At 40.8% G+C, this 17,527-nt stretch overlaps 1 protein-coding gene across 2 annotated transcripts in view; it reads left to right on the top strand.

Annotated features, from left to right (window-relative positions):
• Nucleotides 1-6,044: 6,044 nt before the first annotated feature.
• The window catches only part of TMEM241 (transmembrane protein 241), a 111,950-nt gene continuing 100,467 nt past the window's right edge, over nucleotides 6,045-17,527 (top strand). Inside the window, exons 1-3 of one of the 2 annotated variants that reach the window (XM_024580533.3) lie at nucleotides 6,045-6,190; nucleotides 8,902-8,948; nucleotides 14,442-14,519. In XM_024580533.3, the coding sequence (XP_024436301.2) occupies nucleotides 6,119-6,190; nucleotides 8,902-8,948; nucleotides 14,442-14,519 (197 nt within the window). In that variant the 5' untranslated portion in view covers nucleotides 6,045-6,118. The remainder of the gene's footprint in view (nucleotides 6,191-8,901; nucleotides 8,949-14,441; nucleotides 14,520-17,527) is intronic. The other variant, XM_045187894.2, reaches the window with a different exon arrangement.

Here is a 17,527-nt window from a genome sequence, read left to right as displayed (position 1 = left end):
ATTATATGCTTTATACTGGCTTTGGAAGAAAATGAAAATGGAGATGTCTTTTAGGGAGAATTTAGGGAGTTAAAGGACAAGAAATTTTGATAAAATTGGAACAAAGAAATTCAGTGGGAGAAATGGCATCATGGATATAGAGCTGTGAGATTATGGGCTAAATGTTGGTGAGGATGTGGAGAAATTGGAACCTTTGTACATAGCTAGTGAAAATGTAAAATAGTGGAGGTGCTGTGGAAGACAATTAGCGGCTCTTTAAAAAAATTAAACGTAGAATTACCATATGATCCAGCACTTCCACTGCTTGGTATGTACCGTAGGGAACTGAAAACAGGCAGTCAACCAGATACTAGTGCCTGAATGTTCATAGAGCCACCATTCACAACAGCCAACAGGTGGAGACGGCCCAAATGTCCATCCGTAAATAAATGGATAAACAAAATGTGGTATAAAAATGTGGTATATACCCCTCAAATTGATGTAGTGAAATCCCAACCCCCTGTACCTCTGAATGCTACAGTATTCGGAGATAAGGTCTTTAAAGAGGAGTCTAAGTTAAATGGATTAGAATGGGGCCCTAATCCAATATGACTTGTCCACACAGAAGAGGAAGAGTTCCCAGGTGCCTGTGCACGCACAGAAGGACAACCATGGGAAGGGGCAGGCAAGAAGACCGCCATCTGCATGTGTACGGGAGAGGTCTCAAAGGGAACTAATCCCATCAGCACCTCGATCTTGGACTTCCTGCCTCCAGAACTGTGAGATAATACATTCCTGATGTTGAAACCACTCAGTCTGTGGTATTTTGTTATGGTAACCTAAGAAAACTAATATAGGAATAAAGTACTGACACATGCTACAATGTGGATAAACCTCAAAACATTATGCTAAGTGAAAAAAGCCAGACGCAAAAGGCACATATTGTGTAATTCACTTTATGTGAAAAATGCAGAACAGGTAAATCCATAAAGACAGAAAGCAGATTGGTGTTTGCCAGGTAATTGGGTGCACAGGGGACAAATGAAGAGTGACTACTTATGGGCAAGGGGCTTTTCCTTTGGGGTTGTGAAACCTGGAACTTGATATAGGTCATAGCTGCACAACATTGTGAGTCTACTCAAGGCCACTGATTTCACACTTTAAAATGGTTAATTTTATGTCATGTGAATTTAACCTCAGAGAGAGAGAGAAAGAGAGCGTGAACTCGCACGCTAGGGCTATTTGAGAGTTTTAGAGGTGGAGCAGAGTACATGCAGGTCATTCCCAAATCAGAGGAAGGCACAGTGAAGGTGTGCTGAGGAGGTGAGGTTGAAGTTGGGAAACTTAACAGCCTAGGATAAAAAGCCAGGATATTAGCTGGGTGATCCACATGGACCTTAAGATTACCCAGCAAGCACTGGCTGGTGTGGCTCAGTTGGAGTGTTGTCCCACAAAAGAAGGGTTGCAGGTTCAATTCCTGGTCAGGGCACGTATCTAGGTTGCGAGTCCAGTCCTTGGTTTGGGCATGGACAATCCCCCATCCCGGCACATATGGGAAGTAACCGATTGATGCTTCTCAATCACACTGATGTTCTTCTCTTTCTCTTCCTCTCTCAAAAGCAATGAAAAATTGTCCTGGGGTGAGGATGAAAAATTAAAAAAAATAAAAAGATAAAAGATTACCCAGCAAGACGTCAAGGGTTGGGGTGGGGTGGAAGAGTGTGAGCAGATGTAGAGTCTTCCGAAAATGTACAGATTGTAACCCAGAAGTCGGTAGATGCCATTGGTAGGAAGTTTAGAGATTTGTGATAGTGGGATGGTCGGAGACACCAGAGGAGAACAGTTTACCTGTGGGAGCAGGGATAACACTTAGGAAGCTGTGCTGGAGAGAGTGAAAAATGCTAATGACCCTTATTCCCTGCCCTGGATGCCAGAGGGAAATGAATAGTCTCAGACAACACTCAATTTTTAGAGAAAGCAGCCTGGGGGACAAGGATGTTTTTTCAGCATGGGATAGAACTGCAGGCTAGTACGGAGTTTGTGGGTTAACAATTTTGATGGTTGTGCGTCTACAGTGAAGGTATGTACCTGATGCCACTAACTATGTGCTTCTTAAAAAAGGAGAAGGAAATGTACAATATTGACACATTTTATAGTTTGCACTTTGTAAATATTATTAGTAGGAAAAATATGTTTTGCCAAAACCAGGATATAGTCCTATGTCATTTCATGGTGAGTTCTTGAATGGGGTAATGGCGTTTTGCTGGTGAAATGGAATAAGCACGATTGTTAGAGGATTTAGCTCCAGTTTTTGCTTCCTTTCATTTCTGTTGATAAACTTATCAATGCTCAGCAGAGATGAGGCTATTCTAGAATTTGCACTAACTAAACACGTGGAATCAGCAGATTCTTTGGTTGCTAAAGGGAAGAGAAATAAAGTCTTTAGTCTTCATTATTGAAATTAATTAAGTCTATTTTACAAGTAGCTGTTTCAAGCAACCAACAAATGTTTATTAACTGCCCAGAAAACTCCTAAAGTCCTGTGGGAGAAAGAAAAAACTCTGTGAGATTATACCTGGAGAGATGTCACATTCACAGAGCGACATTAAACAATAATACAACACTTCGATCCCATAAAAATGCATGATTGATTGCCAAATGACAGCTACGGACAATGAATGCTTCAGTATTCATTGTGGGTTGGAGAGGATTCACAGAGAAGGTGCCACCAAACTAGGGCGTGAAGGCTGGAGAGACGCTGCAAAGCTAGCTGAGCGGAAGGAGGGGTGTAAGACTTGGCACAGGGCAGGAAAGGCTGCCTGGTATGTAGTGATGACTCAGTATTTTCACAGGGTTACCAGAGTGGAGTGTAATGGACATGGGTCAGTTCGGTGCAGATGGGGCTCGACGGTTCGGAACCCTATGTAACTCATGGCCATTTTTAATAACAAATATTTTGGTTTGCTCCCTTTATGGCACAATATTATTTTTTAAATTGACACAATGCTCTAACAGACTGGAAAGGATAAATACAAAGAGAATATTTCTAGTAAAAATATGTATTTGATTCCACTTTTATTGCGTATCTAAAGTAGTCAAACTCTTAGAAAATGGAATGGCAGTTGTTACAGCGGGGGGAAGTGGGAAAAGAATTGTGGAGTGGATGTAGAGTTTCTGTTTAGCAAGATACAAAGTTCTGGAGATCTGTTGCACAACAATATGCATATATGGTAGGTAACACTATTGCACTGTGCATGTGAAAGTGGTTAATATGGTAAATTATGGAATTTTCAATACAATGAAATGTGAATTTGAATATGTAAATATGTCTAAGAGTAGATTTTTTTCATTTGGTTTGCTTGAGATTCATTGTCCCTACTGTATCTGAGGATTCATGCCTTGCACTAGTTCGGGGGGAAAAAAATGCCTCTCTTACATTCTCCATATTTTCTTTTTATGGAACTATTATTAAGTGTGTGTTAGACTGTCTCATTCTCTCTTTCATGACTCTTAATTACTTTTTCCTATTTTTCCTATTTTTGTCTCTTTGTGCTGTGTGCTTTTTACTGAAGTCTTACATATAAAATTACAAGGTAATGTACAACTAAAGTGAATATTCCAGACTGAGTAGGTCATGGAACCAGCATCCACATCAGAAAACAGAGTATTTCCAGCAGTCCAGAAATGCGCCTCATGCCCTCTTCCAGTTACAGCTGCCCTCAAGGGTGCTCACTGTCCCCTTTGGCTTAGTTCTGAGGTAGATGTTTTCCATGGTGTGTGGTTTTCCTAGGGGCTCTGTTTCTTTTGAAGATTTTATTTATTTATTTTTACAGAAAGGGGAAGGGAGGGAGAAAGAGAGGAAGAGAAACATCAATGTGAGAGAGAAACATTGATAGCTGGCCTCTCGCACATCTCCCGACCTGGGACCAAACCCACAATGCAGGCATGTGTCCTGACTGGGAATTGAACTGGTGACCCTTTGTCTTATAGGACTATGCCCAACCAACTGGGCCACACGGGTCAGAGCTGGATACCTTAAAAAAAATTTTTTTTGCCTTATTGTCCTGTTAGACCCTCCAATACAATGTTTAATAGAAGTGACAAGAATAGTCATTTTTCTCTTGTTCAGGAACCTTAGGGAGGAAAGCATTGTCTTCTATTGTTAGGTATAATGTTAACTGTAATGTTTTCATTAAGTTGAGGAAGTCACCTTTTATTCCTATTTTGTAAGGGCTTTTTTTGTAAACCATGGAAGAGTGTTGAATTTTGTCAAATGCCATAACTGTTTCTATTGAGATGATGATGTGGTTTTTGTCCTTTATTTTATTGATATGGTGTATGACATTGATTCTTGGATGTTAAACCAACCCTGCATTCCTGGGATGAGTCACACTTGATTATGTGTATACTCCCTTTTTTCTTTTTTGGAGATCAACCTGGCTTTATTTTCCCCATCATATACATTTTTTTTATGTTAGAGAATTCCTTTTGCTAGTGTTTTGTTGAGCAGTTTTGTATATATGTTCATAAGAATGTTGATATTCTATCTGTTTTTTAAGGGAACTTAGGGAGTCTCAAAAAGTATGCAATGCTTCTGCCATATTTTGAAAATTATGTTTGCTATAAAAAATTATTAAAAAGATTTGTATGGGGAAAAATGATAGGTTATTTTTTATGCAAGCTCCTCTTTTTATTCAACATTTATTGAGCACTAATGGATTCCTGATCAAAAAATAAATGATTAACTGTATCTTTTGGTCTCAAAGATCTCAATTAACAATGTAAGTAATTAAATCTTTTCATGTGTATAGGACGTCTGCTTCAAGCTCACACATAGTAGCTTATTGTTTGTCAGTGCAAGACCCAATTATTTTATTTTGATTCATTGTTATTTTAGTTTGTTTTGTGGAACAGAATAATACAGCTTTGGGAAAATCATTACCTCTGGCAAGATTTGTAGCACCTTTGCTTCAAATGTCAACTTCTGTTTACATGGTTCTTAACTGTTTTGGTTGTTTCTGCTTGTCAAGCAAATTATGTCAAAGAAACTAAGTGAAGCAATAACTAGGAAATAGAAGGCTTGAATTGAATTTGTTCATCGACCAGAAGAGCTCAGGGAAATCTCAGGAAATCAAATCTACCATTGGTTTCAGGCAAATGCTATTGGGCAAAAATTTTCTTTTTAGCTCTGAAATAGGTTTTCTAAAATAATGTCAAGGGAAAGTAATCTCTTAGTTTATTTGTCTTTTACGTAGAGACTTACATCCAGTGTTTGCTTCGACAACATAGTTTGATACACAGTGTTAAGTAGGGAATACAAGCGGAAAGAAGCTGAAGGTTTCTGGTGTGTGTGGTATTTCTAAAACTCTGTGTTTCTGCATGTGGTGAACACCTCAGTTGCACTTCCAGTTCCTGACAGAGGCCATCGCTCTGTGTTCCTGTCTGCTCACTACTATTTGCCAGAAGCCTAACAAGGTCAATTTTCCACTCTAGAAACTAGGAACAGGGGCTGTGCTTGAAACCCCACCTTTGGAGGAATTTCTTATGTAAATCTCAGCACAATGGAATTATTTCTCCTAAAGAGAAAAACACTCCATTCATTCCACTTCCTTCCCCCTCAGCCCTCCTTCTTTTAAAATAACATTTATAGTTGTTAGTTTTTTTGTGTCGTTTGTAAATGTAATACGGACTCAAAATAGAAATTTGGGAAAATTCAGTGGAGCACAACAACATTCTAGTCCCACCGTACAGAGACGGCTCTGAACATTTTCTTTAAATGGTAATGGGGTGTAGTAATGTTTTGTCAACTGCATTTTTTCGTACTTCCACTTTCTACTTTTTTACAAGTACTGCCCATTCTTTCTCTACAGGTGGTCGCAGCCCTGGTTGACCTAGCCTCTCCTCCAAGGTCGTTCTGCCAAGGGTGCCACCCGCCCACCTCGAGCGGGCGGGCTCTGCCGAGGCGCGACCCTCTTAAGAGCCAAGCGCGGGGCTGGGGGGGGGGGGCGTGGTGGGGGGCGGTCCCCGTGCCGATTGGTGGAGCTCGGAGCCACGTGGCGGCCCAGGCAGCGGCCGCGGCGGCGGCCCAGCTCCAGCGGTGCCCCTAAGGCGACCCCGGGAAGGGCTGCAAGTTTGACAGATGTGCATGAGGAGGGGCCTGGTCGGCCTCACCTTTTGTACCTGCTACCTGGCTTTTTACCTCACGAACAAGGTGAGGAGAGGGGGCGCGGGGGAGCAAGGATTCCGCCTGGGGGGTTCGAGTCCCATAACTGTAGGTGGAACAAATGCAGCCTCCAGCTTTTCCCCTGTTTCTTCCGCTCCACCGATGGTGATAGAGAAGAAATCGACTCTGTGCGGGATGCTCTTTCAGAAGTAGCTTTTGTTGGACTGCACTGCCTCATTTCCTGTCCTGTGAAGCATTCTGTAAATTTCCTGGTTAACAGGATTTTGGGGGCGATTTTGCAGGAACTTAATTTTTGGTAGTATGGACTACTTTTAAGGGAAAGAAAGCAATTGGCTCCCATTCCCTCCGGGAAGGAAGAATAGGGAAAGAAGTCGACCCATCTGCCTTCTCTTCTAAACATGCCCCAGAGCCCCACAAGATTCCAGAAGCCTTTAAATGGAAGCGATCAGCCCATCTCTATCTCCGCCTCACACCACTGATTCTCAAACTGATTTTTAAAGATATATGTTACCATCCCTGGCACTTCCAGTGCATGCAAGAGTTTTTTTGTGGAATTATCTTTAAAATAAAATGTAAACCTAATTTTTCTAAAGTAATGTCATGAAACCCTTTGTGTGAAGAGGCAGAAGAGCAGTGGCAGCAAGTTTTTGTCCTGTTAGGAGGGGGACGCTGGCCTTGGTTTGGTACTGCAGGGAATGTTGGCCAGGGTGGGGACCCCCAGCCAAAGTGGTGATGCAGGCCCAGGACCCCCTTCCCCAAGATAGTCTGTACTGTTCCATCTCCCGCTCTCCTCCAGACCCCTCCCCGCCAAAACCTCTTGCTCTCTGGGACAGAAGCACTGACACATAGCTTTTCCTTATACTGTCTTTCTTAGTAGGGGTGGATGTCTTCAGTATATTAAGAGGATGCTGCGGAAGCCCCCGGCCCTGTCCAGTGGACCCCATGGGCGTGGTCTTCTGCATCCAGTCTCTGCCAAATGAAATTTTTTGAATTAGTGAAGTCCTTTTGTGTCTACAATAGAGGATCTTTTCTTCAGGTGTTTAGAACGCTCTACGCTAGTTTCTTTATTTTCATATTTCTCCTCAAACTGTTTCCCTCTCTGTTTGTATAAAGAATATTCATTAAGAAAATCTTGTGCATCTTAGTTTCACACCTTAGTCTCATTACTGTTTAAAAGAATGGTTGATTTTTGTTCAGTTTGAACAGCAAGTGTTCTGGCTTTCCTGGCCTGGCTGGCCCAGTGGGGGCGGCGTGTTCCTCCATGCTGTGGGGGTTCCAGCAGTAACGGGACCTCGGCCCAAGCAGCCCCCCCCACCCCGTCCTTCCCCTCACAGGTGTTCAGCCTTCAGTCAGGAGGCAAAGGCCACATCTGTTCTGCTTTTAAAGGCTCCCACATTGCTCCTCCTTTTTCCTTGAGCAGTTCTCACTGCTCTTCTTCCAAAGAGCACTTTTCTCTCTCTGAGCCACACTTTTCAGGGATTTGAGATGTTGCTGAAAGCAGAAAAGTTTAATAAGATACCCTTTGTCAGAAATTTCTTTGTCTTCTCACTGTTCTTGAAGGTGAAGTGAGAGCTTCAGCATTTTCTGTCTCCTGCAGTATCTAGTACAAAGCTCAGCACACAATAAATAAGTCAGTGTTTATTATCTTCATGAAGTTTGTTAAGGTGATGCAGTTTATGGCCCAGTTTATGGCACTCAGTGCTTTCTCTGTCTCTGTTTTAGAATGGAAATACCAGGGAAAAGTGGGGAGGAACTATTGAGTTATGTGAGTAAATAAACCGGAGTAGAATGAAGGTAATTTCTAGTAAGTATATACCAGTGCACAGGCAGTTGGCCAGAATTGTGGCATTTAGGAGCTCATACAAGGACAATTATGTGCAAGGTGACCCATGAGGGAAAAATAGGTGTGTAAACTTGCCCAACACCATTCTGTTCTATTTTTTAGACCATGTGAAGAACCAGAGTCCTTTCTAAAGCCATTTAATGGTTTTAGGCTTTAAAAAAATTCTTTAAGTGTTTAATAATAGAAGAAATAGCAAAAGATATCCAGAAGGGCACAACATAATCCCTCCATTCACAAAGTGCTATGAATTTGATCAAAGCAATAGAAATACAAATTGACCTTAGCTGAATTGGTTTTTTTAAAAAAAATGCTTAAAATGCTAAAGCACAGCAAAAATTATGACACCTAAGCAGAGTCAGAAAAAAATTCTTAGAATGCAAAAACCAAACAAAACCCTAAAAATGGAAAACAAAGGACAGACTAGGGTGTACTTCTTATTTGAAGAGAAACGAGGAAGGGGGTGGGATTTTTAGATAAATTGAATAGTAGATAAAGTGGATACCCTGAGAAAACAGACTATCTTCCGGGGTGTGTCTGGTTTTCTCTGGAGTTACAACACCACGCTTTCTGGGGTCTGGGAAGACGCTGAGTTGTCAGCCGTCCCAGCACCAGACCCAGCTGCTGTCCCACTTTGCTCGTGGTACCAGTTCCACTCCCCACTGGGGTGGTCAGGCTTCTGGTGACTGGGGGACAGCAGGCCCACTCTCTTTGGTATGACGTGGAAGGTCTATGTTGGGAGGGGCAGTGTGTGATTCTGGTGGGGAGAGGATGGGAATAAAGACCCTTTTGAAACTTGAGTGTACTTAAATTTATTAGGTAGGGATTTCTTTGATTATGTGGCCTATCAATTCTCTATAATTTGAAAATGTCCATTAATCTGATATTTGTTTTTCAGTATGTCCTGTCTGTCTTGAAATTTACCTACCCTACATTGTTCCAAGGGTGAGTATGTTTTACACTCTATATACATTTGTAGGAAATGTTCAACCATTGTCATTAATGTTATTTAAAATATATATTAAAAAATTTTTAACTAAATGTATTGGGGTGACATTGATTCATATAAGTATATAGGTTTCAAGGATACAATTCTGTAATGCATCTCCATATTGCATTGTGTGTTTACCATTCAAAGTCAAATCTCTGTTGCCATATATTTGACCCCTTTACCCTTTATCTTTAAAATGTTTTTACTGACTGCAAAGATTTTTCACCAAATAGACATACTGTAATTTATTTAGCTATTCTATTAATGGGCATTTAAATTGTGTCTCATTTGGGGGGTATAAACACAACAATGTTATCAGACATTTTTGGTGTTTAACTCTGCCAAATTTCCAACTAAGACATATATGCCAATACATATTGGCATAGATTCCTATGTAAGAAATTTGGGTTGAAGAATTTGAACTTCTTTAGTATTCTTCATGAATATTAACAAAATCTTTTCCAAAAATATTTTACCAATTTATGTTGTCACCAGGCTGGCTGTCTATGAAAGTTTCTATAACATTATCCTGGAACCATGAGTATTTTTTCTTCTCTCTGGTGATTTCATGAGCCCCAAATGGTATCACATTGTCTTACTTACCATTTTTTAGATTATTCATGGATTGGACAGTTTTCTTATGTTTATTGCTCACTTGCATCTTTTTTTTTCAGTGAATTTTCTAATTGTGCCTTTTACCCCTTTACTTTTACAGGCATTTTAGTATTTTTCTCAGCAGTTTATGAATTCTTCATATTTTAAGAGTGCCACCCACTTGTCCATTATATTTATTGGAAGTTTTTTTTTTTTTTGCAATTTGTTCTTTGCCTTTTTATTTTGTTTATAAGTATTTTTATTATTTAAATAGTTTAAAAAGCGACATCATAGAGAATTCATGGTTTGAACATAAGATGAAACAGCAGAGAGAGCACGAGATGAATCCAGTGGGTGGTCTTGTGACCGAGGGATGCTGTGACTAGAACAAAATAGGCGGAGAGGGTGGGGCGGGTCAGGTCGGTAGCCTGGGTATTACAGGGGCAACACGGAGTGCTGTGACATGCTTCTCTTTTTCACCCCAGCTCCCCCATCTTTTCGGTTTTTAAATGTTTTATTTTTATGTAGAAAAATACATTGATGGTTTCTTTTGTGATTCACAATTGCTTTTACATTTATTCTTCTCCATCACAAGATTATGCTGATACTCACCTACATTTTGTTAAAGCTCAATTCAGTTCTTGACCATTGTCTGTTTATTTTAGTGTATGGTGCAAAGTGAAGAAATCACTCCTCCCCTAACAGTTTCATTTACTCTGGCCCCATTTATTATGTTTTATTGTATAATCCTTCCTTTGCCTGTGGGTTGTTAATATAATATATAAAGTTATTTTTCTAGGGTCTATTTTTTATTACCGTGGTAATAAACTTTTTTCTTTAGCTTTTTTGAAATTATCTTGGTAATAAATTTCTTTTTCTTTAAGTTTTTTAAAAACTTACCATTGACAACATATTTGTTTCAGGTGTCCAATGTAGTGTGTAGACATTTGTATAACTTATGAAGTGATCACCCTTTAAGTCTAGTATAGGGTCTATTTTTGATTATTTATTTGCCAACTTTAATGGAAAGTGGCTATGCTAAATTGTTTTAATTATCATAGCATTTAAATATGTGGGAGAGCTCTTCCTCTCTCATTTTTACTACTTTTTAAATATTGCACAAATGCAAACCAAAGAGCAGGGGCCATGATCTTAGTGCCAGACGAGGTTGAATTCAGGACAGAAAGCATTAAACAAGTGACGACAGCCATGTGTGATAATGCTGAAGCATGCAATTCAAAATGAAAATAAAATGTGGTGAATGTCCACCACTCAAACAATAGGGCACCATCATTTATCAAACAAAGAGTGCAGGAACACCAGGGATAAATGAGGACATACTAGAAGAAGGAGGCAAATCTACTGCTATATTTTCATGATAGTTCAATTGGACAAAAACCTTCATATATATATATTAAATATATTATCTATCACATATGTATATATGCTAAATATATGTATACATATTTATATGCACTCCATAATATAATTAATGCATAAATATCAAACACTGTCTCTTGAAGACAGAGATTATGCTCTGTTCTCAGATGCTGGGGGGTTATTCACCATGAATACAGTGAGACGCACAGTGGGGCAGAGGAACTCATTCTACAAGTATTTATTGGGTGCATACTATGTGCCAGGCGCTATGCTGGACACTGCTAGACATCAGTGAACAAACAAAGATCCCTGTCCTCGTGGAGCGTGCTTTTCTCTTTTGCCTATCCCTTAAATTTACCAGCGGTGCACCATATCTTCTGTCCAGTTGTCCCACTCAGAAACCTGGTAGAGCCCTGGCTGGTGTGCTCAATGGATTGAGCGCTGGCCTGTGAACCAAAGGGTCGCTGGTTCAATTCCCAATCAGGGCACCTGCTTGGATTGTAGGCAAGGTCCCCATTAGGAGGTGCATGAGAGACAACCACACATTGATGTTTCTCTCCCTCTCTTTCTCCCTCCCTTCCCTTCTGTCTAAAAAAATAAATAAAATCTTAAAAAAAGAAAAGAAAAGAAAAGAAACCTGGTAGTTTTTCTTGATTCCTCTATCTCCTTCATCACTAACATGCAATTAACCACCTGGACCTCCTATATGTGGTTGGAATCTGTCCACCTTATTCACCCAGTTGCCCCTTCCCAGGCCACTGTCATCTCTCAAATTATTCTAACAACTTCCAACTTGCTTCCTGGCCCCTGATCTTGGTTTTCTCAAAGATAGTCTCTCCTTTTAAAGAGAGGCAGCTTTCCCAAATAGAATTTTTTGTTGTGGGGGTTTTCCTGCACACTGTGGGAAGGTCAGCAGCATCCCTGTCTTCTACTCACCAGGTGCTCGTAGCAAGCCTCCCCTCCCCTGTTCCCAGTTCTGACAACCAAAACTGTCTCCAGATGTGGGGGAGCTTTACCACAGAGCCCCCCGTCCGCCACGGATGAGAATAAATCTACCAAGACATGATCTGCTTGGGGAGGAGAGGTGGCCGATCTCAAAGGAGAAGGTCCAAGAGCCTTTTCCTCCATGGGCTTTTATTAGGTTCATTTTGCCCAGGAATACAGGTAAAGCTCATCAATCATTGTCAGGCAGTAAGGGTCAAAGAATGGATAACATATAAAGAACTTTGAGGGCTTATTCTGTGTTAGGGTCAGTTAGTTAAAGGGCTATAAAACTTTGGGAAGCAAACTCATTTCAGGCTTGGACCCTTATCATTTAAGCTGAGGGTATAAACAAAGCAGGTTTCACAGGATTTTATGCATTCTTTTTTAGGCCTGATTCCCCGGGGTATCTGCCCTTTCCAGCACAGGACTGCACCGCCCTCTGTCATTGTTTCAGGCTTAAGTCAGGGAGGGGAAGTAAGGCAGCCAAGAGATTAGGAGACTTCTTGCAGACAGAATGAGGACTCAGGCTATGTCAAAGCTGAAGGGTGAGGGTCCATCACCCCCTTTTCCTATAGCCCCCTGAGTCCTTCCCTGTGGGCCTTTTTTGTTACCATGCCTGTCTTAGGTCGTTCCTCCCTTGAGGAATCTTACCCATCATTGGCTAACTGGTCAAGCTCAGGGCCAAGCAGGGTGAATTAAAGTGGGCAGATGTGGCACCCCTGCCAGGGAGATAAGCTTTGTCTCCTTAATGGCTTATGGTCCCAAGGTCTCTGACTCAGCCTTAACCATGGGGGTTACAGCTTCCGAAACCAGGCAGGGCAGTTTCAGATACTGCCAAATAACCCCTAGGGAGAAAAACCACGTGATTGAGAACCACTGCTCTCAACCAAGCTGCACGAGGGCACGACCCATATCTGTCTGTTCTGCCTGTCTGTCAGTGAAAGCATCACAAAGGAGACTTAAGACTGGATCTTATAGAATAAGTAGGTGTTCTTATTCTACACTGACACGCAAGGAGATGGGAAGAACATTATGGGACAAGAGGACAATGTGGGCAAACTCTTAGAATGAAATGGCCTGGCACATTCCCGAGGCTGTGGGCTGCTCATTGTGGCCGGAATGTGTCTGCCTGTGGCAGGCAGACAGGAGCTGATCCTGGAGCAGGGCGGGTGCAAGTTCCAAAAGGCTTGTGTGTCACACACAAATGACTTTATCCTGTAAGTCAGGGGTTCTCAATGGTGGTGTTGCAATACAGAGGGGCGACATAATCATTTCTGAGATGGTGTTTCAAGTCATAACTAAAAATAGTTTTAAAATTTATGAATGATTCACCTAAAAAAAAAAATCAGTTAGAATGTAACAGGATGAAGTTATGTTTATAGTTCCCCTCTCATTCATTTGGTGTTTTTCTGTGCCTTCTACAGTGGGAAAGGGGGGGATGTTTATTTTACAACCTGTGCTCCCCTAAACTTGGCCTGCTGAGGAAGTATATCTTACGTGAGCTTCATGACCCCGAGTATATGGTAGCAGAAAAGAGGCTGAGAACTGCTACCTGTAGCACTGTGGAGAATTGACCATTTTTATTATTTTATTAAATTTTTTAAAAATTATTGATTTGAGAGAGAGGAAGGAAGAGAGATGGACATTGATTTGTTATTCCACTTATTTATGTGTTTGTTGGTTGATTCTTGTAGTTGCCCTGACCAGGGATTGCACCCACAACCTAAGTGTATTGGGACTATGCTCTAACCAACTGAGCCCCTGGCCAGGGCAGAACTGACTATTTTTAAACAAGCAAGAAGCACAATTAAGTTTTCATTTCAGAGCAAATCCTATGGCTTCCAGGTGGAGGCTGACTGAGGTGGGACCACCCTGGAGAGGGGGGACCAGTGCTGTGGTTCAGCTGTGGGATGATGAAAGTCTGAAGTTTGCAGAGGCATAAGGGGTAGAAGGGAAGGCTTCAGATTTGAGAACTGTTAGGATTTTGCAAGTAAATGAGGGAGGTGAGGGTGGAGGAACGGCTAGGATGACATCTAGCTTTCTGGGTTGGCTGATTAGGGATAGTGGGAGGTTGATCAGCATGGGGAGGGGGAAGTTTAAGGTAATGTTTTAGGTGTGTTATATTTGGGAGCTTGTGGGTGTTTGGGTGAGAAGGGGGATTTGGGAATTACCACTGCAGAGACAATGGGAAAAGAGGTGCCTCTGAGTGAGGTTGTTAGGGGAAGTCTAGAATAAGAAGAGTACCAATGTCGGCACTTAAGGGTACAGCTGGATTCAAGGGAATAAGTAGAGATTGGGAAGGACAGGTCTGAGATTGGGATGATAAGTAGGAGAGAGTGGGAGAAAAAAGTCATAAGAAGGATTGGACGTGTATATTTGTGTCAGTTGACAGATCTGGGGTTGGATGACTTTTGAGACCACCACACTCTATTAAATTCAGATTGGAAAAAAATAAATAAAACATTCAAAATGGCCCTTATTCTTTTCAGGTGGCAGACGTTAATTGGTGCACTTTTGCTTCATGTGTCATGGAAGCTGGGCTGGGTGGAGATCAACAGCAGTTCAAGGTAGAACCTCTTCTATGCTTCATGAGTCATACTGCTTCCTTTTCCCACTCCTTAATTTCTTAAGTTTTACGCTGCAAAACACGGGTGTCTGAGTTGTTTGGTCTCTTAGTTCCCTTCTACTCTTGAGATTCAATGATTTTATCATCAAACAGAACACGAGCAGTGTTTTTTCTGGTTAATAATGCCACTAATCTAATATTAAAATCAGTTGAGATATGCAACATGTAATACCAGATTAACTTGGCTTTTTTGAGATCATAGGGCCACTATGAATGAGTTCTTAAATAAACTTTAAAAATTTTTAGTAAATTTTTATTTTGAAATTATTTCCTTATAGAATGAGAAATAGTATAAAGAACGTCCATAATCTTTACCAGATTCCCTAGTTATTATTTTGCTACACTTTTATCATTTTTTTCTTTTTATATAATGATATAATATTTTTCTGAAGCATGTGAGAGTAAGTTTCAGATTTCAGAGGAAGATGCTTTTTTTCTTCTAAAGTTTTTAGTGTGCATTTTCTAAGAGCAAGGACACTTTTTTACATGACTAGAGTGTAGTTAGCAAAATCAGGAAATTAATCATTGATACAATACTATTATCTCATCTATAAACTATTTTCATATTTTGCCAGTTTTCTCAGTAATATCCTTTATAACCCTTTCCCCACCCCCTTTCTGTTCCAGGGTCCAATTCATAGCATACATCTCATTAATTGTTGATTCTGTAAAGACAGCTTTTCAAATATATTTAAAAGAAATCTCACAGGCTATGACATTTTTCAGCCAAAATTAGAATCTGAATTGGCTATTCACTTCCTGCCTCATCTAGATAAATTCTCATGACTCTTTAAGAATATCATACCTTGCCTGAAATGATGCACAAAATTACAAGAAAATGAAGTTAAGTTTTATACGAATAAGGTAAATGTCCCAAATGAGTGATCTGGCCAAGTCGTTTGCCTAGTTATCCAGGTTATCTGCCCAGCTTCCCCGACAGTCAGGTTACCTGCTTGATTGCGAAGTCATCCCTGTGCTTGGCACCCTGGAGAAGCTTTGGGGACGTGCCCAGTCCCCAAATATTACTAATCTTCTCCCGAAGATATAAAACTAGAGAGGAAAAACTAGTATGAAGAGGCTTTATGAAGGAGAGGCCCTGGGAGCAGAGGTGGGGATTAATTTCTCTTAGTCCATATGCTGAAAGAATATTCCCCACAAGATGCTTAACTAATTCAAAGGAGTAGTTCATTAAGTCATAATTTTGCATTTCCATGATACAGTGCCTTCAACTTGATAAAATAAAGATACTTTTGGGATTTTATATGTGATGTCACTTTATACTCCATTGTTATGCTGGATAGTTGAGTGAGAACTGGGTCTTCATTTAAACAAATATGGGCCCTGAATTCACAAGGCCTCTGATAGTTCTGATGCTTTGATAGTTAAATAATGAAGTGTTCTGACTCCAACTCGTTGAATTTGTTCATCCAAAGAAGCAAGAGATTGGAGTAGATTGAAGGAATTTGCTGTCGGATTTCGAGCTAGGGTGCACAGGTCTTCCACTTTCTCGGTGTTCCTAACCGTAATTATCCTGTAATTTCCACTGTGAGTTATTTACTTATTAATAATAGTCTCTTAAACATTACCTTAGTCATGTTTCCTTAAAAGGAATGCCATTGTTCATACCTAAACATTTTTGTATGTAAAATATATATAGCATAAAATTTACCATTTATTAACAATTTTTAAGTGTACAATTAGTTATTAAGGACATTCACACTGTTTTGCAATCATTACCACCATCCATTTCCAACACTTTCTCATCATGCCCAACAGAAATTGTGTACCCATTGAACAGTAACTCTCCATTCTCCCTTACCTCCAGCCCCAGGTAAATCACTGTTCTACTTCTGTATTCTATGAATTTGCCTATTTTAGGTACCCCATTTAGGTGGAATTGGACAGTATTTGTCCTTTTGCGACTGGCTTGTTTCACTTAGTGTAATGCTTCAAGGTTCATCTATGTTGTAGCGTGTGTCAGAATTTCATTCCTTTTTTAAGGCTGAATATATTCTGTTGTATGTGTACCACATTTTGTATGGGTACCACATTATATACCGCATTTTATTTATCCATTCATCTATTGATGGAGTTCTTCATACTATTATTGCTTTTTTTTTTTTTTATTGGGATGGGGAATGACTAGCAGAATTGGATGAGGTCAAAGATTCTCAAGATTTTGTCCCTGAAAGAAGTGGTCCTCTGACAGTACAGCTTTGAGACCCACTAGGTACTGTTGAACTCAGGTGATGCTAGGTTTCACTAATCTCAGGAGATCCATGATCATAGCCTTTCAGTCCCCTTGCTAAACTTCTTAGAGACCTTTTCATCTCTATCTCCTGGACTTCCTTAGGCGGTTTCACAGCCATACACGTGATGTGAGCTCACTTAAGCTTCTTGTCCAAGACCTCAGTGCCTCAGAGTTATCGGCTGCTAATGTGGTTAATAACTGTGGCACAGCTCAGAATTTGCAGTTGTCATAGGCCCCGGGCAAGGGAGCGTCACCAGATGGCAAACAGCAAGGACATAGCACCAGTGTCTCTTCATATGGGCCTGAGCTGGGTTTCTGTTTGCCGTGGCTGCTGTTGCTTACTAGGCTTGGCTACCTGATGGTGTCATCGGAAACCCGAGCCCAGCTTTGTTGCGTGACTGTGTACTTGTGCGAAGATGGCAGAGGTTGGGTTCTCGAAAAATGAAAACAACAGCAGGAAGATGGTTGGAGCCCCCGAGGTCATTGTGGACTGGGGATTATAATAGTGGGGCTGGAGGGAGGGTCCGAAATGGGTACTTAGTAGCATGTGCCACAGAGAGCACATTCAGACTGTCCGTACAGCCTGGAGCACAGCAGAATCCCAGATTCCCTCTCAGACAAGTTACAGAACCAGGCACCATATTTCTTATGTCACAAAGAGGCCACATCTGCTGTGTCAGTCAGTCTCTGGCCACATC

The sequence above is a fragment of the Desmodus rotundus genome, chromosome 10 (genome assembly GCF_022682495.2).
Source record: "Desmodus rotundus isolate HL8 chromosome 10, HLdesRot8A.1, whole genome shotgun sequence".
NCBI classification, from domain to species: domain Eukaryota; kingdom Metazoa; phylum Chordata; class Mammalia; order Chiroptera; family Phyllostomidae; genus Desmodus; species Desmodus rotundus.
Note: the sequence above shows the minus strand (reverse complement) of the source record. Positions and strands in the feature narration are given on the sequence as shown.